The sequence below is a fragment of the Nematolebias whitei genome, chromosome 3 (assembly GCF_014905685.2).
Source record: "Nematolebias whitei isolate Nwh7 chromosome 3, NemWhi1, whole genome shotgun sequence".
NCBI classification, from domain to species: domain Eukaryota; kingdom Metazoa; phylum Chordata; class Actinopteri; order Cyprinodontiformes; family Rivulidae; genus Nematolebias; species Nematolebias whitei.
Genome location: NC_056500.1, coordinates 40,639,455 through 40,661,528, shown reverse-complemented (window position 1 = coordinate 40,661,528; position 22,074 = coordinate 40,639,455). Strand labels below are relative to the sequence as shown.

Below are 22,074 nucleotides of genomic sequence, written 5' to 3'. Positions count from 1 at the left end.
TATTTTTTGTGGTGGTGATTTTGGTCCATTATACGGGGTTCGTTACAAAATAGATCCAACTGGCTTGTGACTCTAGGAGAGTTCCTAAAAGATATTGTTTTAATGATTCAGTGTCAACTTATGATCAACTCCACATCACATAAACATAATTTTTGTGACTTCCTCTTTATTTACCTGTGGAAAACACCACATTCCTGGAGACAAGTTTGTAGTCGACGATGGAGAACTGAGGGAGCTCGATTCGTGTCACCCCAGTCACAGCAGTCTCTCCTCCCATCCAGTAGAACCCTATGTCATCTGTTGTGTAACCATCTATAAGAAAACAAGCCACAATGTGAGTCTGAGTGGGATAAAGTCTTGAAAAGGGCAGCTATCTCATGTTGGTGGACAGGCAAATTCATCCACAGCTGATTTACATGGAGTGCTGTTAATCTGCTGCTGGCACGAGATGCAAATCTTTGTGGGAAACTTGTGCTCCTGCAGGTAGACGGGCCACATGCACAGGATTAATATCTGTCAATAATTTTATGGCGGCTTAGATGGCCAAACATGCCATAATGACGGATGACGCTGGACTAATTACCTCGCTCCACTGAAGGAAATAGCTGTCTGCTCAAAACTCGTCTGCATGGACAAAATCATTTTAACTGGAGACGATGCAGCGAGCAATCTTGCTGAGATACGACAAGTTAATAAATCCAGAGCAATTCATGCAGCCTGTGCAGTTTTGTCCCCACTAGATGAAGAACGTAAAAACTTCTTTATGAGGATGCGGCACCGCTCATCATTTTAGGTGAGGAGAAAGTTAAGGCCATCTGTCATTTTTCTTTACCAAGCGAAAGACTAAAACTTACAACTCTCAATTTCCAGAGTGCAGTTCTGTTCATCCAGAGGGTATCGTCTCAGATCCATCATGCAGGCCGCTGTTGTTGTGATTCTGATAATAAACAAATGTAAAAAGTAGTGTTAGTAATAGTAGTAGTAGTAGTCATCGCTGTGGTTAAATATGAAAAGATATACAAAAATGTGGCATACTACAATGTTCTGGCTCATTTTTCAAATTTTTTTTTTTAAATTAGAATATTTCTAGAAATAGTGCCATGTTTACTAAAATATATATTTTTAAATGACAAAAAACACTTTTTAAAAAAAAAAAACTGTTTTTGTTTGAATGAGGCCAAACACAGGAGAAAATTCAAAGTGAAAACAGTAAAATCAGCAACTCGCTGGGTCTTTATGTTAGCTACGAATCGCAAACTGAATTTGCAAAGGAGCTTTTTTCAAATGGCTTGAAACGTTTGCAAAGGTTCTCAGTTTCCTTAAATTAGTCACTGGGCCTTGCTTTTGCATGGCTTGAATTTTGAACACGTTCAAAAAAGTTTGAACAATTTTATTTTCTACACAATAGTTACAGAGTAAGACTGCAGGCTTACTCACGGTTCCTAGAGTTTCCAAAAGCGGAAAGGGGAGGAAGCTCTTTCAGTTATCAGGCTCCTCTCTTGTGGAACCAACTTCCAGTTTCTGTCTGTGAGGCTGACACATTGTCCAGTTTTAAGACTGGACTTAAAACTTTCCTTTTAGATAAATCCTATAGTTAGGGTTGGCTTGTCATGTTGCAATAGACTACTAGAGGACAAATTGACCTCATTTCCTTAAAAGATTTGCTAAAATTGAATAGTTTTCATTTGATATTATTTCTATCCTAACGTGATTCTTGACCTGCCATTGTGTATCTGTTCCTCCTTCCTGTTCCTCTCAAACTCAGTCGGTCGAAGCAGATGGCCGCTTGTCCTGAATCTGGTTCTGCTAAAGGATTCTTCCTCATGAGGGAGTTTTACCTTTCAACTGTTGCCTTTGTGCTAGCTCAAGATGAAGTGTGATGAAGTTAAGCAGTCTGCTCCTCACATAGTTAATGTTAACTTATTATTTCTATATACGAATGATTCTGTTCAGTACACTGAAACGACTTCTGTTGTGACTTGGTGCTATGTAAATAAACTGAACTGAATTTAATTGAGTTGTGTCGCAGGCGTCTGGAACTTGTCTGAATTCTTCTCAATTTAGTTTCTGTCAATCTAAAGTGCTACAGCTGTATTTTTTGGGAATTGTCACCTGTAATTTTGCGCATTTCTATTTGATACTGTATTAAAAGTGTTTAAAGTCTTTACTGAGTCAATCTGAAACTGCCCCATTAAAAGCATCCACGATTGATTAGCCCATTACTGTTATAGTGACAATGATGATAATAATAAAGCTAGGTTTAACACAAGAATTGCCTGTAATCACTGCTGTTTTGAGTGGGGGTTAAAGGTTTGGGTTTTTTTTTTTTTGGAAACCAAATAAAGTTCTTGATAAAGTTTTGACCTGAGGCCATAGAGAACAGTCCCATCTGGGTGGAGTCGAATCATCCGGTTCTTGACAGTAACACCGTGCACAAAGGATTTCTTGTCGTTCAGGAAGTAGGTGTCCGGGACCCAGAGCTGGTCTGCCACTCTGTTGTCCAGAGTCAGGTTGAGAGGGATCCCTGCGTAGGCCAGTCTCTTATCTCTCCAGTACTGTTGGAAGTACATAGTCAGAGTGTAGTCCTGTGGGAAGTAAGAGAGCACTTTCATGGATCTGGAGACTGAGAGGCAGCATAAAATATAAATCATGTCATTTCTCTTTTTTGTTTCAGGTATGGGCATATATATGGGCCATGATATGGGTGGTGCTGCTGGTAGAGCTGCCGCCTCTCAGAGAGAAGTTTGCCGGATCGAATCCCTAAGTGATAGTGAGAGAGTGAATGGCTGTTTGACTCGTTTGTCTCTATGTGTCCCTGTGATGGACTGGAGACGTGTCCAGGGTGTACCCCGACTCTTGCAAAGTGACCGCTGGATGTGGGCACCGGTGATCCACCCGACCCAAAAAGGAAGAAACGGGTAAAAGATAAATGGTCTGTACTTATACATCACCTTTCTATCTTATCAAGATACTCAAAGCTCTTTACAACACAATCTGTGCCTCATGTACCCATTCATACAGCACTCTACTAGATCTCTACAAAGAATACTCAGTGTTTTATCACATTCATACACTGATGGGACACACATCGGAGGCACTGAGGGGTTCAGTGTCTTGCCCAGGGACACTTCGGCATGTGACTGCTGGTGGAATTGAACCCCCAGCTCTTGCATTGCAGGACTACTGCTCTAACCACTCAGCCACAGTTGCCCAGATAATGGATGGATGACAGATGGATGATGGATGGATGGATAAGAACATTTTTGATGAACAGGGTGACTGTTAGTACCCAAACTGACCGAAAGCCTTCCAAGAAAACACTGAGGTCATCTTTTGCAGCCTCTGGATTGATTTTTCTTTACAAAATAAATATATTCACAGAAATGTGGACTTTCTACTCCAGGTGACCAAACACAAGCAATAAATTCTCCACAAACCAGTCTGATGATCCCACAAACAGCACAGCTACATCTCAGCTGGCCCAGTATCAACGACTCTTCATATTAGTACTGATCACTTACTTTCAGATTGACAGAAATAAATGTTATTATTTATTACTTACTAACCTTACCTGTTGTGGCTTTAATGATTTATGGAGCTTTCCTTTGCAGCAACCCCCACAAGCTGATCCATCAAACACAAAAGCTTTTCCAGCCCTTTAATGGCTTTCTTTACAAGCTTTTCTGGTTTTGTTCTGCTGACTAATGTTCTCTTAAATAAATAAGCAGGTCTCAGAGCATAAATAAAAACATGGCCATGCTGAAAACGCCATTCCATTGATGGGATTTTATATCTATTAGAAAAAGTGTGAAAACGTTTTGATCTGGAAAGTTGCTGAACTAACTTGATTTTAATTGGTCTTTGTGGTCTCAGATGAAAGAGTAAGGTAAATAATTTAAATATTTGGTTTTATCAATAATCAGTACACAGAGACTGTATGATGTGAGCTTGTTTGGATCTAAGTGAACTTGCTCTGTGTGATTTGATAGGATAATGTGAGAGTCATCCCCAACTGCAACCTGCGGCTCTACAGCCACATGCGGCTCTTTCAAGCTTTGACTAAAACTAACATAAAACTGAAGTTTATTAGTTGTTAAACAACAAAAAAAGTACAAGTTTTAGCTGTTTTCATGTCATTTCTTTGGCAAATACTCAATTTAACTTTTTGCTTTATTTCTATACTTGAATATATTGTCCACAATAAAAAAAATACATAGATCTACATAGTTTGTTTTGTTTTTAATTTAAAAAAAACTTTCCCCACCTCTTTCCAAAATCTATTTTTTTCATTTGTCTTAAATTGTAATAATATCAATAAATATTAAACATCATTAAATATATGGGGGCCGAGATGGTGTAGAGGCAGGGCAGCCGGCTTGGGACCCAAAAGTCCAAGGTTCGATCCCCAGTCACTGCACATCACGTGGTGTCTCTGGGCAGCACACCTCATCCCCAAAATGCCCCCCGGGCACCCTCAATAGCTGCCCACCGCACCACCTGGTGGTGGGTGGTGTCTCTGGGCAGCACACCTCATCCCCAAAATGCCCCCCAGGCACCTTCAATAGCTGCCCACTGCACCACCTGGTGGTGGATGGGTTAAATGCAGAGACTAATTTCGCCATTGTATGGAAACATACAGTGCTGACATTGTGATGACATTATGATTATTATATTTTTAGATTTATAATGTCACCCCTACTGGCCACAAAAGTCTCTTTCCAACAAATTTAAAGTGGCCCATGGGCCACCAGTTGATAACAGTTGTGGCAGGTTGTTGCAGCTCTGGACACATTGAATTTAGTGCACGAAGGTGTAAAAATGGCTCTTTTGATCATAAAGGTCGCAGACGAAACAGATCATGATCTTTGTTTACAACTTTGCCAAGCAAAGAGAGAGACAATATGCATTTCTTCAAGAATATTTGTTTCATCATATTAATCAGAGTTTCTTTATTTTCATTCACACCACATGTGGTATGTGGTGGAACGAGATTGTGTACACAGGGTCCCAGTTACATCCAACAATCAAATGTAAAGAAAAACAGTAATAACATCCAAGATATGAACTAAGAAAAATGTTAACTAAAAATACACTAAGCACTAATAGCATAAAAACATTACGCCCAACAGCAGCACAAACATGAGGCTGTGTGAGCAGATGAGCACGCATGAACACATCAGCATGAAACAGATCAGCAGCAACATGATGTAATTTTTTCACGGTGATTATCCTGGTTAGAGATTCATGAGTCTAACAGCCTCAGGGTAGAAGCTGTGATGATTCAGGATGCATATTGTTGTTGTTGATTTTGAGTAGGGCTGAACAATTAAATGCATTTGCAATAATATCGCAATATGATAAAACAAGATTTTCTAATCGCAAAGGTTGCAATTTGACTGGTCACATGATTTGGTTAAGTGATTTGCGAGTGAGCGGCACAAAGAGCAGGGAACAGGAGAAGTCAACACTGCGCTTTAACATGTTGTACAATGGTGTCAGGCTCGACAGAAGCTGATACATATGCAAGTTTGGTACCAAGGAGGCAGCACGTCCGTTGTTTGGAATTATTTTGGCTATAAAAGAGAAGACGCTGCACAACGACATGCATTGTGCAGAACCTGCCTTGCTGCTGTTGCTACCTCTCGAGGTAACACCACAAATCTTTATCAGCACTTAATAATAATTATAATAATAATGTCATCACAATGTCAGCACAGCATGTTTTCATACAATGGCGAAATTAGTCTCTGCATTTAACCCATCCACCACCAGGTGGTGCAGTGGGCAGCTATCGAAAGCGCCCGGAGGGCATTTTGGGGATGAGGTGTGCTGCCCAGAGACGCCACGTGATGTGCAGTGACTGGGGATTGAACCTGAGAGGTTCTGCACAATGCATGTCGTTGTGCAGCGTCTTCTCTTTTATAGCCAAAATAATTCCAAACAACGGACGTGCTGCCTCCTTGGTACCAAACCCCGTGGGGATTTATTTTTAAAAACTAGAATATTTTTATTTTGTCCATATCAGAAGTGCTTGCAGCCCCACAGTGAACAACATGTGGTCCCATGTGTGGGTTGATAACTCATTTTTGCTCAAAAGCCTTTAGAATCTCCAGCAAGGAAGCTCTTGAACCAACACACTCCTTCCATGTCTGGACCGCTGCTATTTTAGACTGGTTGAGATCCTCAGATCCCACTTCAGCAGCTCTCCTCCAGTGCCTTCAACACTTCTTTAACAAAGCTGCACAACATAACTCTGCAGCAGAGTACAGAACACCCTCATGATTCCTAAAGGACTGTTTTCCAGGTCTTATTTAATCGCTGCTGAGGCTTTTCACCTTGTTTAACTTTGGGGACAGCACTGAGGTGGGACACTACAATAATGGACAAGTACCAGTAATAAAGTTCAGGTTTTCTTCAGAGTTCACATTGAGGTGATGTATTTAGCAAAAATCAGTGACAGTAATTCACAAATAAAAGTCTTAATAGTGTTGTTCCACCACTAGGATGACTAAAACACCAACAAAATTTAAAATTAAAACACCAACTCATGACCCATCCATCCCACCTCAATCTGTAGCTCCTTTTGACCATTTTGAACCCATCACTCTATCTTCTCTAGAGCAGGTCATGTGCAGCTTGAAACTTTCTGGTTCCCCCTTTGATGTGGTCCCCCCTCGACTACTAAAGGAGGTGTTTCCCACTCTAGGTCCATCCATTCTTGCCATAGTAAACAGTAGTTTATCCACTGGCGTGGTGCCAAAATCCTTTAAACAAGCTGCTGTCCAGCCTCTCCTGAAAAAAACAAACCTTGACCCCTCACTCGTTTCCAACTTCCGGCCTGTCTCCAAACTCCCATTTGTTTCAAAAGTACTGGAGAAAATAGTCTAGTCCCAGTTGAAGTGCTTCCTGGAAGGTCTCACCATCTTAGAGCTTTTCCAATCTGGCTTTAAACCTCTCCACAGCACTGAAACTGCCCTATTGAAGGTCTTTAACGACATCTTCAGATTCACAGATACCGGTGATTCTGTGCTGCTTGTCCTGTTGGACCTCACAGCTGCCTTTGACACCATCGACCATGAGATCCTCATTGCTAGGTTGGAGCAGTGGGTGGGCGTCACAGGATCAGCCCTCAATTGGTTCAGATCTTACCTCACTGACAGATCCTTTTGTGTCTCCATAAAGGATTTTAGTTCCGCAGAGGCAGAGCTTAAATGGGGGGTTCCGCAGGGGTAAATACTGGGTCCCCTCCTATTCTCTTTATACCTGCTGCCGCTTGGTGCTATTTTCCGGAAACACAACATGCCCTTTCATTTCTATGCCGATGACTGTCAAATTTACTTCCCCATAAGACACAATGGTACATGTGTCTGAAGTCATGTTGTTCCCTCCCAACGACACGATCACAAACCACTGCATTGACCTTTCCGCTCTAACCCTGTCAGAAAAACAAAGAGTCACTAATCTGGGCGTGATAATGGACCCTTCCCTGAAACTTAACAATCATGTAAACATGATTGTTAAATCATGTTTCTTCCACCTGAGGTGGCTGTCTAAACTGAAGCCCATATTGTCCAAAAACAACCTGGAGACAGTAATACATGCATTCATTACATCTAGGTTTGATTACAGCAATTCACTCTTGTTTGGTATCAGTCAGACCTCCACTGCACGACTACAACTGGTCCAGAATGCAGCAGCCCGATTTTTAACCAGTACAGGCAAAAGAGAGCACATTACACCAGTTTTGGCCTCACTGCACTGGTTACCAGTTCACTTTCGAATCCAGTTCAAAATACTCATGTATGTCTACAAATAACTGAACAGTGTCCCCCCCCCCATCGCTCTGATCTGCTACAACCGTATGTCCCACCACGTTCCCTGAGGTCAGCAGACCAGTTGCTCCTCACAGTTCCAGGAACTCGTCTTAAGCGCAGAGGTGTAGCAGGACCAAGACTCTGGAACGAGTTACCTCTGCTTGTCAGACTGGCCCCCTCCCTCTCGGTTTTCAAGTCCCATTTAAAAACTCACTACTATTCAGTAGCTTTCAACACAAGATGATCTGTGTTTTGATCCTGTATGCTCCACACTGGTTTGTCGTCATTATCTGCATCGTTTTTTGTCTATATTCTGATTTACCTCATTTTGTATTTTGCTTTGTGTGTTACCTGTTGTTCTGTCTGTACAGCACTTTGGTTGGCCTTGTTGCTGTTTTAAGTGCTTTATAAATAAAGTGGTATGGTATGGTATGGTAACAAAATAAAAAGCAGTTTATTTCAGCAGTCTCGTGTCATTAACGCTCCATTCTTCATGTCTGAGGAGCTCCCAGGAGGAATGAACATCACGAGCAGAAGATATTGTCTCATTTTAGAACGTTCCACTCCAACATCCATGACCATTTTTACCTAATTATTCCCATTTGTCAGATAAGTATTTGAGCTACTTTGGATACAGAAGTCTCCCAACAGAGAAACGTCTTAGTGAGTGGAATATTAGTTCTGAACTTTCAGAAGCTGGTCTTAATGCACGAGCCATAATTTACTCTCTAAATGGATTTCAATAAAACATTTGACTGCGCTGGCAGAAAATGGCTGAAATCAATAGAGTGAAATGGAAAATGCCTTTAATCTGATTTCTATGCAAAACAATAAAATGCATCAGTTACACCTGATGAGTCACAAGATTTTCAAGAATTATTGTTTGTCGTTTACTCAAACACACTTCTATGAAAAAATATTCAGTGAAAGGTTGTAGAATGGTTATTAAAGGATAAAGGCTCCCATTTTTTACAAGAATTAAAAGAATCAAAGCAGCAACGCCGATTTCTAAACTTCATTACATTTAACTCAGTACTTCAGATATTTTGAGGTGGGGTTTTGTGACAAGGTTATGAACAAATATCTTACCTGTTCTAGATAGCTCTCTGACCATTCTTAATTTATAGAAACAGAGCTAAGAGCTGTTTGTGCAGGGCCAAGATCAAAGTGGACTGCTACCAGCTTAAGACATCTCCAGTTTTAATCACTTGCATGCAAACATTATTTTATAAACTTTTATTCCTCAGTCTGCATCACATTACACGGTTATCTGAACAGAAATGGGAGTTAACTAGCTGTAGCACTTCCTGAGCAAACTGAGGTGACATCTAAAAGGGATACTTTAATTTATATTTCTACCAAAATAATCATGTAGGGCAAACAACGGTAGTGTAAGATTTCTAAAATTGACTTAAACTGCTATGAATTGAAGCAACACTGCTATGTAAATAAACCTATGTCTCTCTGGGTTGCAATGGTTGAAGACAAGCTGGTAACTCAAAAATGTGAAAAAATTGTAAGAAAACTCAAACTAGCCGTTTGTTGGCTCATTGATCCAGGTTAGAATTCAACTAGATTTCTCCAAATTTTGACTTGAGAATTAACAAGATTTATCTACAACAGGTAAGATACTAATTGTTTATAACCTTCCACGGATTGTTTATTCAAAAGCTCTGAACAAGATGAATGATTTCAAAATGAATATTGATTTATATCATGGGGCTGCAGCCTTTGCAATCAAAAGAGTCATTTCTCTCAATAAATAGTCCAGAGCTGCAAAATGCTTTGAAACACTGGTCATCAGCTGATGGCCCGCAAGCCACGAGCAGCCCACTGCGGGCCCTTTCCTGTTCAGTGGGGGTAGTGACACCATCTCTACAAACCTTAAATAAAAATAATAAAAAAAAACAAATATTGCATATTAAAAATCCATTTGTTACATTATAAAACTAAAAATCTATAATAAATTATTATTATAATAGATTTTTTTTGTACTTGTATTTTTCATATTAAGACAAAAGAAAAGAAAGTATGTGGGGAAAAAAAACATGTGACTTTAATGTTTAAACCCCCTTTACAAACGTTTAAATACAAAATTATGCAAACTTGTATGAGTCAGCTATAAGTGTGAAAGATTGATTAAAAAAAAAAAAAAAAAATCCAAATTTGAAATAATACATCAGGGCTATTCAACAAAACTGCTTGGGGGGGGGGGGGGGGGGGGTTTCACCGTTTCTGAAGGCCAACAGCTCGGGGGCCGAACATCCAGCAATTAAAATCATTATGTAAATAAAACAAAATTTACAATGATCTGTCACCTTTTAAATTTGTTTATTTTATTGCATTGAATCATAAATGCAATAAACAGAACTCCAAATCTAAACCCAGACCCCCCCCCCCCACCCCCACCCCCAAAAAATGTAATGAAGTGGGCCAGATTGAAGTCACCCGCGGGCCCTGAAGAGCCCTGAAATAGATGAAGTTAACATAACAATGAAGACAGTTTGTTGTTTAACCACAACTCTTTTTTTCCTAACAGACACAAAGACATTGAATTACTTCAACTTTAGAAATGCTTTGTTGTTGTTGTTGTTATTTAAAGTAAGACTGTACTTCTTATTCTTTCTGTTATCAAAGTTACTTGCCAAAAAGAGGAACACAGCTCAGATGAACTGATGTGTTGTGGTTATGAATATATTTCATTTGTTACGTTTGATCTCAGCTCTAAAGGAAAATGAGGCTCAGGATGATGGTGAATTCTCATGAGTTAAAAAAGTTCTCATTGTCATTTCTGTGTGCCGCTCAAACAATGTTTACATCAATTTAGCACCAAGAAACTTACTGGGAGTACACGAAGAGCACTCAGTAATTACTGGAAGGGAGGTATTTTTTATCACTTCACAAGACGGTCAGACATTCTCAGTATAATTCAAACCAGTAGTAGATGCTTTATGGTAACCATACATTTAATTATTTCTGTCTTGTCATCCTTTCAGGGTTGATTTCTTTATTTTAATTATCTCTTAAACTGGTTTATTGTGGGTACTCTCACTTAATTAGAATGCATGTGAGGATGCTAACTGTTTTGATGCCTTTAATATTTTATTCGTGGAACCAAACTGGTCATTGCAGGGAACCAGAGCAACATCACTGATGAGAACATCCAGGTCATGACGAGGCGCTTTGTGTTCATTTTATATTTTAATTCATTCAGCAGGCTAAGGCTAATAAATGGTGCCATGTAGACTTAAGCTAAGTGCTATCTTTGCCTATTTGTTTACTGCTGTAAAAACAGCATGAAATAATATGTAGCTGTTTGCTTCTGCTGCAGAAAAACCTGCTCAGCCTAGGACTCTTGAAGATCTGCGTATTTTTCCTTTACTTTTCTTTACAATCTATACTTTTTTTAGATGTAACTGGGACCCTATGTACACAATATCGTTCCACCACATGTACCACATGAGATGCCAATGACAATAAAGAAACCGTGATCTTGATATTGCCCGCCGCGTTTCATTCCCGAGTTTTACCCGAGTTTTAGGTCTTGTGTCAATAACGTGTTTTTTATTTCACATTAATATTTTTATTTGCTGTTGTTTGACATCATTGTTTTCAACCCTTCTGGGGACTCCAGCCATAAAGGCTTGAATACATTTCTGTTATAATTGCACTTAACGTATTTAAGGCACTTAAGCTTAGTGTGTCCACAGCTGCTTGTTTAACAGGGAGTTGTGCAGTTCTGCACAATAAAAGCTCATAAATATCCATTTTTATTTTGAGTACTCTAAAAGACCGAGGAGGAGGTTTTCTGCTGCACACAGGTTGTATATTCCTGTAGGGTCACGTCCCATTATTGTGTAACACTAAACACAGCAGCAGAGTGTGAAACTCGGCATGCTGCTTTTAGAGAAGTGTTTCTGGTTCAGTTCTCCTGAGTAGCTGGAGCCTTTGGAGCCTTGTGTGGCTGAACGACTCACTCAGACCCTCAATATAAATCTGGGAGAAGATCCGTAGGATGAGATTTTTTATGGGTAACACTTCCTTCAAGCAGAACTTTGCTGATATGAAAGTGTCAAAATGGATGCAAGTTTTTAACCCATGATGGATTTGTCTTTCAGCAGACTCATACTGAGGGGATGCACTTCTGCTTTGAAGCTTTGTGTGATGGACAGGCACTCCTCTGCAGTGTGGCTAACTTTTGAAGCACAGATATCTGTAAAGTTGCACAACTGCATTATTTGTCCCTGGACTGAACTAGTGAAAAAAAAAAAACAGGAAAAACTACAGATTAAAAAGTTAAAACAATCTTCAGTTAAAAGTAAAAGAGAGGAAATGGACCATTCAAAACTAATAACCAGAAGAACGAGAACTCGTATCAGCAGGTTGTAAAGGAGCAGTCTGCCTCTCTGTTGGTGTTTGACTCCTCTTTTGTGGTCATTTGATGCGATATATCAGTTTTATTTGTTGTTCTTAACTTGTTTAAATTAGGTTGAGTGTGTTTGCAGGTGTCTTATTTTTGTCAGGATCAAACTGAAATGGACCATCAAATCTGATGGAATAATGATCTGTAAAAATTGGCCAGTTAGTTTTTGCTAAAACTTTAAATAACATAGTCAAATCCTGAATTATTTTCAAATTCTAAACGTCTGATACGTTGAAAATTTGAAACACTTGAGCAAAACATTTTTGTTCAGTAAGAAGTTTTACAGGACGTAATTTACTGTAAAATTCCTTGATACTCTGCTGGATAAATTGTTTTCTATGAACACCGAACTTCATATTGAAATGTTAGATAACACTGATGACGCCTAATTACAATCTGAGGCTGCACATATTGGATCATTCTGAAGATAAATTAATCTGCAGCTTCAGAAGAAAATAAAACGATGTTCATGGGGGTGATGGTCACCATAGATTAATCTTCAGCCACCCCAATCATTTGAGGAAACTATGTTTATAATTTCAAATGATTGGGGTGGTCGGTTACATGTATGATGGTGGCCATCTTGGATTTTGGCATGGCAACCAAATTTTCGAAAGGAACATTTCTTATGCCTAGATGTAGCCACACACAAATTTTCAAGTTATTATAATAATAACATCGCATTTTATTTGTTAGCGCCTTTCAAGACACCCAAGGACACTTCACGACATTAGAAACACAAAATAAAACAATACAAAATGGCTATTAAATCACTAAACCAAGAAGAAAATAACAAGAAATTAAAGTGAGAAGGCTAACTTGAACAGATGAGTTGTGATTTGAAGGTCATGCTCACAACGTGCACAAACGGATGGAGGGCATTTCCAATTCTCCCTCTTTGCTTCATGACGGGACAATCTAGCTACGTGTTAAAAATGGAAACTATAACGTAAGGTACCTGCAGAGTTCACACAGTCCTATCAGAGATCCCAAGTTCCTAAGTTGATAATGTGCATCCCATCAAGATGGTGTGGATATTTTTAGTTGGATGCCAAAGTCCACGACATGTCTGCTTCTATAAAACGCCTCACAGAGACACCGTCTCCATATCTCTATCCTAAGCAGATCATTTTTAACACATGCTCAAGCTACTGGAAGGGTTTGATTCCAAGATGTGTCCAGGCTTCGGGAGGAGATGAATGATCCCATAGAGATGCACTTCCTTTTCCTGTCTGCACGCCTGAAGCCATTAGCACAGGCAGTCTGATCTGAACAGAGGAGACTAAATGCTTCCACATAAGATGGACAGCTGCTCTCAAGCTAAACTTAATGTGGGCAGTACTTTTGTCTGATTAAGTACTGATTTTTGTTAGTAGATTACAGATATTTAAAGCAAACGAGTGAAACTATGTATGTTTATGTACATGCAACATATGTACACAATACCTAAGGTAGGCAGAATTATAGGTGAGTGAATGATCATTTTATGTGTGAATAAAACCTAATCCTCTACAAAATAAGGCCAACTACTGTATTTTAGGTAGTTTGAACTAGAGCTCAACTCATATGGAAATTTTGGCTATCACTGATACTGATATGGGGAGGGCTAATGCCAATAACTAAATAAATAAGTTTATTTATTTTTCTTTGCAGATAAGTAAATATTTCAGACAAACAATGAGGATGACAAAGATAATGTTACTAACACTGATATGTATTTACCGCGACATTAGATTTATTAGATTTACAAGGCAATAGCCTATGCTAGGTTATCTAAACTTTAGCCTGCTAACTTGAGAAAGCAGCTAATGACAAGTGGGTTGGAGGATTGAAGAGAATTTATTATTGTTGAGTTGTTTTACAGATCAGTTGAAATAAACTTGCCATGCTCTGTTCAGCACAATACGCTACAGTATTGCTCCCTGCTTCATCTGTGCTGAATGCGACACTTAAAGTGAACGTCCATGACTTGAAGGTAGTCCACGTGCACACTCTCCTGGATACATTGCACGCCTGTTCTAAGTAAGGACACGGCTGGTTCCCAGTGTTTATCAACGCATAATGGGACAATTATCACAGACACCGATATGTCCCAAAAATCCCTATATCAGCCTAAAATATCAACCCTACCAATATATTGGTCGGGCTCTAGTTTAAACGCTGACAAACATTTTAAATTTGTTTCATTTTACTTTACTGACATGATTGAAAGACTGTCAAACCTCCCTTTGTAAGCTACATTTAACTTTGCTTCTAGGTATTGTATCACCTATTGTAAATTTACGGACTATTGAGCGCACCAGAACATAAGCCACACCCACTAAATAAAACAATAAATAAATGTACACATATAGGCTGCACTTGTGTATAAGGCGCAGGTGTCCATGCTGTAACATGAAATATTTACACAGAAAGATTTTTCAAACCTTTAATTAAATATGTGCCGGTAACATACACGAATACGTACAGTAAATGTTTTGTTTCCTGAACAGTGCCTGTAACACGGATGGTTAAAAAACGTACAAAGCACAGTAGCCTACCAGGAAGTTATTGAGGGCTATCTTCTTACAGCGAATCATGAAGAGGATTTTTGACATTGCTCTGCTGTCAGGATCCACTGGCAGGCTTGAGCAAAAGTTGCACTTCGCATGCAGCCAGTTTTGGTAAAAGATTCCTCACCATCAGTCATCCAAGTTGGTAATTTCATTGGTCAATGTTTTTTTTAACCTTTGAAGTCTCATTGAGTCACGAGAACCCACCCCCTAAGAGAGACGTGTATTGTAGGGATGCACGATATTGGATTTTTGGCCGATATGTTAAAAGTTATTTGGCCAGTAACCAATACCGATATTTTATATACGTTCCTTTGTCAGAACATATTCCTCTTATTTAGGCTTATTTGCTACAAAAATTGTGCAACAGTTGTAAGAGCTGGTGACATATATTCGGTAACAGCCATATACATAACACTTTAACTAATATCAAACGAAAAATGTTAAATGTTATTTATTAGCATTATTCACCTGCGATGCTGTCTCACTTGTGGAGACTTGTTTCAGGTTCCTAGCTGCAGTGTGGGATCCTCTGCACTCCTGTGCATGAAGGACAGACTTTTTAAGTTCAGTTTTTGTCTATCCATTGTGTCATAAGACTAAGCATGCTAACGGGGCTAACACGACGTCCAAATGTCGGTGATAAAACTCACCCAACAAGTCGTGCTATCGGCTATTAGCTTCTCAATGACGTCGTAAATGACGGCTGGTAACTCGGGTAACGTTACGTCGGAAAAATATCTCTGACTGGGGACGATGTAGCGAGGAGGCTCGACGTAGTCCATAAATCTTCGGAATCCGACATCCTCACCAACGAAAAATAAAACTTCCACACCGCCGACATTTTGAATTTTCCTCTCCACCGTGAGATCGGGTAGGCGCATGTGACGTCATCGTCATCACGTTGTGCTGCCGCTGCAGGTAGAAACAGCGTCTTTTATATCGGCGAGTTATTTTAATGGAATGGCCAATGTCCGATATTGAACTTTAACACTAATATCGGCTGATACCGATACCATGCCGATAATATCGCGCATCCCTGGTGTATTGAGCAGCTATGTGAGCGCCCGGGTGTGACTAAATGTTCTGGCAGCATGAAGCTTGTTAGCCTGTCCCAAAAAAAAAAAAAAATCCATAAATTAGCCGCAGCCTTGTATAAGCCGCTGTGTTCAAAGTGTATGAAAAAAGTAGTGGCTTATAATCCAGAAATTACAGTAATTACTTTATTTCTGAAAGGTCTTATTTGTGATGGTTCTAAAGCAAGTTCCACAGCTTGTTTGTGGACTTTTGAGACCATTTGGAAACAGTTTCCTCAAGTCATAAAACATCCTAAAACTTTGATTGTTTGAATACAACAACTTGTGCTCCTGCTCCCATCATGAACACTCACCCCTTCCTGATGGAGCAGGGGTCAGGTCTGTGGGTCAAAACTCGTGTGTTACTTTAGTTGGGCGTTTTTGTGTATTTTTCATGATTGGGCTTTCTAGTTATTTTCTCTCCCCCAATCCTAAAATATGTACCCACAAACAGGATGTATCTGTCAGGAGCTGTGATTTTTAGTTAATTGTTTTTTGTAGTCTTTTGTGTTTTTTCATGTTTCTTTCTGTCTGGTTTTCATGTGCATTTTCTGTGTTTTGTTATTTTTGTGGGTTCTCTAAAGTCTTGTTAACTGTTGTATTTTACTGCCTCATTTGTTTTTGTTTGGTGTTTAATAAATCTTTGACTTTTCAAGTTCCACGTGTTCATCTGCATCCCGGGTTCAACTTCTGCTACAAACCGTGACATTAGCAAGTACAAAAATGACTAATTAAGTGATTTAAATTGAATGCCAAGTGTTTTTTAAGAATAAAGAGAATCTACTAAAAATAAAAGCTTTTTGATAAACCAATTTCTTTATCTCTATGACTCACATCTGACTCAAATCTTCTTTTGCACCTTTATTGAAAGAGACTTGGTGAACAAAGTAATGTTTCATGACATCAAATGGAAATAATTATGGATTTGAGAGCAAAATACTTAAAAATAAAAACTTAATTTCTATAAACAAGCTTTACTCTAATGTTTATCTTGTCCAAGTCAGTGCAGAGTGATGGATCCTGGAGTGGAGGGAGCGGTTTAATCCACAGTGGATCAGGCCTGGCTTATAATTAGAAATTATTTCAGAATCACAACTAAACAACAGAGAATTTCATAAACATTCAGGATAGATTTATGCTGAAAATGTCCCATTAAATTCAATTTAACACTGATCCATTATTATAATGGATCATCATGCCTGGAGTAATAATCAAGGAGCTGGTTGTAACACGAGAGTCCTTTATGTTCATATCATAACCATCTTATAATTTTGAGGAAAAATCTTGCTTTCTCAATGTAAGGAGTTAAAATTAGCATGTCTCAAGATGATATAATAGTAAACTTATCTTGAAAAAAATAAACCCAGGTAAGGCCATTAAGTTTGTAATTTTTATATTTTTATGAGCTACAACACTTTAAAAAAAAACCAACCCGACAGACAATTTCTTTGGTAACGTATTAAAAACAGCAAATATACAAATGAGATATAACACTTTAGGAGATGTTAAAATCTGCAGAGCATGCAGAAAAAAAATGATATAATTTCAAACTAAGAGCATATTATACAAGTTGTATATGTTCAGGCTGGGTTGATCAGTAGAAACAACAACAGCTGTGTTTTCGGGACTATTTTAAAGTATTTGGCACAACCTGGCAACCCAAAGCTGCTGGCTCCAGTGAAGCCTTGAACTCACCATGTTAACTTCAGACACCATGTCTATACTGGCCACGTCTAGACTCATTCCAACAGCAACTGGTGGACCTTCAAATTCAATAAAAAGTTATAATAAAAGAAGAAGAGTTAGAAAAACAACAAAGGAACATCTGTTGCAGACTTCAGGGGAGAGCTGCTGATAAATTACCTCCAAAGTCCGGCCGCAGACGGATGTCGTATCCTTTTAACAGTTTGTCCACTGTCTCTTTGACGAAAGACATGTTCCCCGGCTCGTTGACGCTGAAGGAGAGAAGACAACAGGCTGTGAGTCCTGCAGGCAGAGACACCGTGTCCGCCGTGGACTCACCTCTGGGCGCAGCACATCACCACGACCAGCGGCACACAAACAACATCAAAGAGCTGAGCGCGCGCGCGTCTCCACATCACTTTTTACCGTCCAGGATTTAAAATGTAGACGCGACTGCTAAAGGAAAGTTAACATCCTGACGTGCTGACGCGCGTGAGCTCGTCTGTGGGACGTGTCGGGACGTTCCCTCCACCCGGAGCAGCGGCTGCTCCACCCGAGGTCCCACAGATGGAAACTGACGCGAGGCTCTCGGTGGATTGGAGGTCACGTGACTCTGCACCTCTACGGCAGCCATTTATCTGTGCGCTATGGCAAGCCCTTTTAACATAAAAATGTTAAAAGGGCTTGCCTTAGTGCGCTGGTGTTTGGACTCTCGGGTCTTAAAGGAATTTAAATGAAAACGCAGAGGCGTGCTGAAGGGTGGGCTAACAGGGGGTCCTGCCCATTCTGAACCCTGATCTGATTATCATGATGTGTTCTCTTTTATTTCTAATGTGGCACGGTGTCACCTTGGTGCTGTTGCCGCTTAGCTAGAAGGTTGCTGGTTCAAACCCTGCCGTGTTGTAATGTAACAGAGTAGAAATACTTTGTTACTGTACTTAAGTAGAATTTTGACGTATCTTTACTTTACTTCGTTATTCACATTTGTAGCGACTTTCACTTTTACTCTACTACATTTTCTCAATAAAACGTGTACTTTTACTTCAATGCATTGCCCTTAACCATCTTAGTTACTCGTTCCTACAATATAAAATTAGAAGAAATCTGATTGGGCGATGCCTGTTTGTTCTCCCAGTCTGTGACTTCATGCGGCCCCTTCTCTCTCCCTCACTGACACTCTCACTCACGAACCCAACCTCTCCCCCACCGCTTGTGTGAAAACTGCGGTTCCTGCTGTGAACAAGCTAAATGCATATGAAGATATCAATTGTTACAATAGAGCTTTGTTGACTCACAGTGGAGCTGCTGTAAATTCCTGATAGGTGCGAAAATGATGGTACCTACTAAAAAGTAGAGGTTTGGTGTTCTCCAGGACATTAACTGCTTTAGAGCAGCAAGGTATGAAGTTGTTGGGCCACTAGTCTTCCCATTATAGAACACGGAGACAGATATCCAGTTTAGGGGGATTTATTTGCAGTGTTTCTTCTGGTATTACATACAGCAGTAAACGGTAAAGCACAAACAAGCTTGAACAACAAGGCTGCATCATTGTCAGGAGCGAAAAAACAAACAAACATCTGAGCTCTGCACTTTCCACAGAGCGGAGCGGTGCGTTCACTAGTGTTGGAACAGCCACGGTGCATTCAAGAGCATAGGAACTATTACATTCAGAAAGAAACAAGCCATAACCAAACAGAACCGAGCTCAGTAAACAAGCCAACTACCCAACAATGTGGGCGTTCTAACAGCTTTGTTAATAAAAGTTGAATACTTCATTAGAAACAGGCTTTTTAAAGAAGAATCTTTCATTGTTCAGTTCAAACTTTCCAAGTTTTGTCATTGGATATTGCACCCAATAAATGTTGTTTTGGAAATTCTAACCATTTACTTTTACTTAATACTCTTACTTTAAGTATATTTTATATGAGAAATTTACTTTTGATACTTGAGTACATTAAATGTCAGATACCGTAATTTCCGGACTATAAGCCGCTACTTTTTTCACACACTTTGAACACCGCGCTTTTACAATGCTGCGGCTAATTTATGGTTGTTGTTTTTTTTGATGGGCTAACGAGCTTCATGCCACCAAAATGTTTAGCTTCGTCACACCCAGGCGCTCACATCGCTGCCCAATACACATCTCTCTTGAGGGGTAGTGTTCAATGACTTCCTGGTAGACTACTGTATTTTTTTTATTTTTTTTTATCAGCCGTGTTACAGGCACTGTTCAGAAAAACAAAACATTTACTGTATTTTGTGTGTGTTACTGGTACGTATTTAATTAAAGTAGAAAAATATATATTTCTGTGTGAATATCTCATGTTACAACGTGAACACCCGCAGCTTATAGCCAAGTGCACTCAATAGTCCAGAAATTACAGTACTTTAAGACTTTTACTCAAGTAATAATTTTAAAGGAGACTTTAACTTTTACCAAAGTAATTTTATGGTAAGATACTTGTACTTTCACTGAAGTATCACTTTGAGGTACTTTATACAACACTGAAACCCTGGCCAGCGACCTATCTGGGTGGAGTTTGTATGTTCTCTCCGTACATGCGTGGGTTTTCTCTGCGGCTGCGGTTTTCTCCCACAAACCAAAAACATGTTAGGCTGATTGGTGTCCCCCGCCTCTCGCACAGTGACTACTGGATTGGGCACCAGTGACCCCCACAACCCGAAAAGGAAGAAGCGGGTAAAAGATAATGGATGGATGAGTACTAAAAGTGTCTTTAGAATCCAAATTTTAAAAAGTGTCTCAGGTGCTGTACTGGGTTGTGACTATTAGAGTTAGAGATGAAGACTTGCAGAATTTTTAAAAATCTTCATGCTTTTTCATACATTTGCATAAATCCTCTATAAAATAAAGCCAAAATAAAATAAAATATTCACCTGTCCCACCCAGTCATATTGTTGTTGCCCCATTAGACTGAAAATATAACACAATATAAATACAATCACATACTTTAAATTATAACTAATTTCAGAAAAAAAACATTAACTTTTGTGTTTGTTTACTTTAAAGGAGGAAGTTCAGTGCTGGAAATCTACCAATAAGATGTTCCTTCATTCATTGTAGAAATCAAGAATAATTTGTTCCTGCAACATTTTCCTTGGAGCGCTCCTCAGTGTTTAATACAGCTATCAGCCCCTCGTTAGTTGTTTGTTGGGAGTGTCCAGAGAGTTTTTTCTTACCTGGTATCATAAATGGCATAGAGCTTTTTATTCCCATCAACAGCATTCCTGTCAAAACAAAAAAAGGCAAGCATTAATTGAAGGTGGAACAGTGCTGACTTATTTCAGTAAGATTTATTCTGCAGCTAGTTTCAGTGCACACTGTCAAACATCACAGATTGCATCAGAAATCAAAACCATTCTTGAGTCTCACAATTCATTCGTTCATTCACAACTCAATTGATCCCCAGTACAGAAGCAACTTTACCTTAATCGCAGAGAGAAAATCAGAGAAGTAGTACAGCACTGCACAATATATCAAAAATGTGTTGTCACTGAAATATTAGTGAGCATTAAATCAATATTGCAAAGCCTGGCCTGCAATAAATCATACATCACTATATTTCAAGTGCTATGCATTTATGTTCTGCATGCTAATGAAATATTTGGACAATCCAACCGACTCTCACTGGCCTTGATGCCCACTCCTGGTTTAGATGATGACGGAAGACAAAGTGAGGACAACATGGGCCTATTGATGTTGTCATCACAATATTAAAGATGTAAAGTGTGTGCAGAGCTGTTTGCGTTGCATGTGAATTGTTTTGCGTGCAATTCTTCATTCGGCTGTTCCCTTTTCTGGTGAGTCATCTTAGTCCATCTTACTCTGTCCTCTACATCCACTGAACTCTGTATCTGTGTCCACACGTCTCATCTTTGGCTTTCATCTGCGTCGTTTGGTGCTGCTGCAGGACGCATGCACCACATTTCCGCTTCTTGCAATTGGGATCCCTAGCAGCAAAATCAAGACTGTGTGCTACTTAACTTAGACTTTACAGTAATGAATTGATTCAGTTCAGTTTATTTATGGAGCAACAAGTCACATCAGAAGTTGTCTCAGCCCACGGAACAGAAATATTCATATATAAAAATAATTGTTTAAGACTTTATCTGAGGAGCAGACTGCTTTGAGTTTAACTCCATCACAGAACTCTCATCTCATCAATTAAGGAGTTATTATAGATTTTTCGTAAATTATGTCATAATAATTGATGATTATTAACCGCATTGTGTCAGGAAAGACATCCGACATAAAAAAACAAAAAAAAAAACAATGCCAAGTCTTTCTGTGATTTAGTTCACTGTGGTGGCCTCTGGAGAAGGGAAGAGCTGAAAGGAAGAAAAATGTCTTAATGATTGAGGCTTAACTTTTCTAACTTCTATTAGTCTGTATTACTGTAGATGGATGGATGGATGGATGGATGGATGGATGGATGGATGGATGGATGGATGGATGGATGGATGGATGGATGGATGGATGGATGGATGGATGGATGGATGGATAGATG

At 39.4% G+C, this 22,074-nt stretch overlaps 1 protein-coding gene across 1 annotated transcript in view; it reads right to left on the bottom strand.

Annotated features, from left to right (window-relative positions):
• Nucleotides 1-17,964, bottom strand: part of LOC119407517 (gamma-aminobutyric acid receptor subunit beta-3) — a 42,843-nt gene extending 24,879 nt beyond the window's left edge. Inside the window, exons 1-6 of the mRNA XM_037674341.1 lie at nucleotides 17,888-17,964; nucleotides 17,729-17,820; nucleotides 17,561-17,628; nucleotides 2,365-2,585; nucleotides 855-937; nucleotides 175-312 (exon numbers count right to left, since the gene is read on the bottom strand). Coding sequence (XP_037530269.1) covers nucleotides 175-312; nucleotides 855-937; nucleotides 2,365-2,585; nucleotides 17,561-17,628; nucleotides 17,729-17,820; nucleotides 17,888-17,964 — 679 coding nt within the window. The remainder of the gene's footprint in view (nucleotides 1-174; nucleotides 313-854; nucleotides 938-2,364; nucleotides 2,586-17,560; nucleotides 17,629-17,728; nucleotides 17,821-17,887) is intronic.
• Between the last annotated feature and the right edge of the window lie 4,110 nt (nucleotides 17,965-22,074).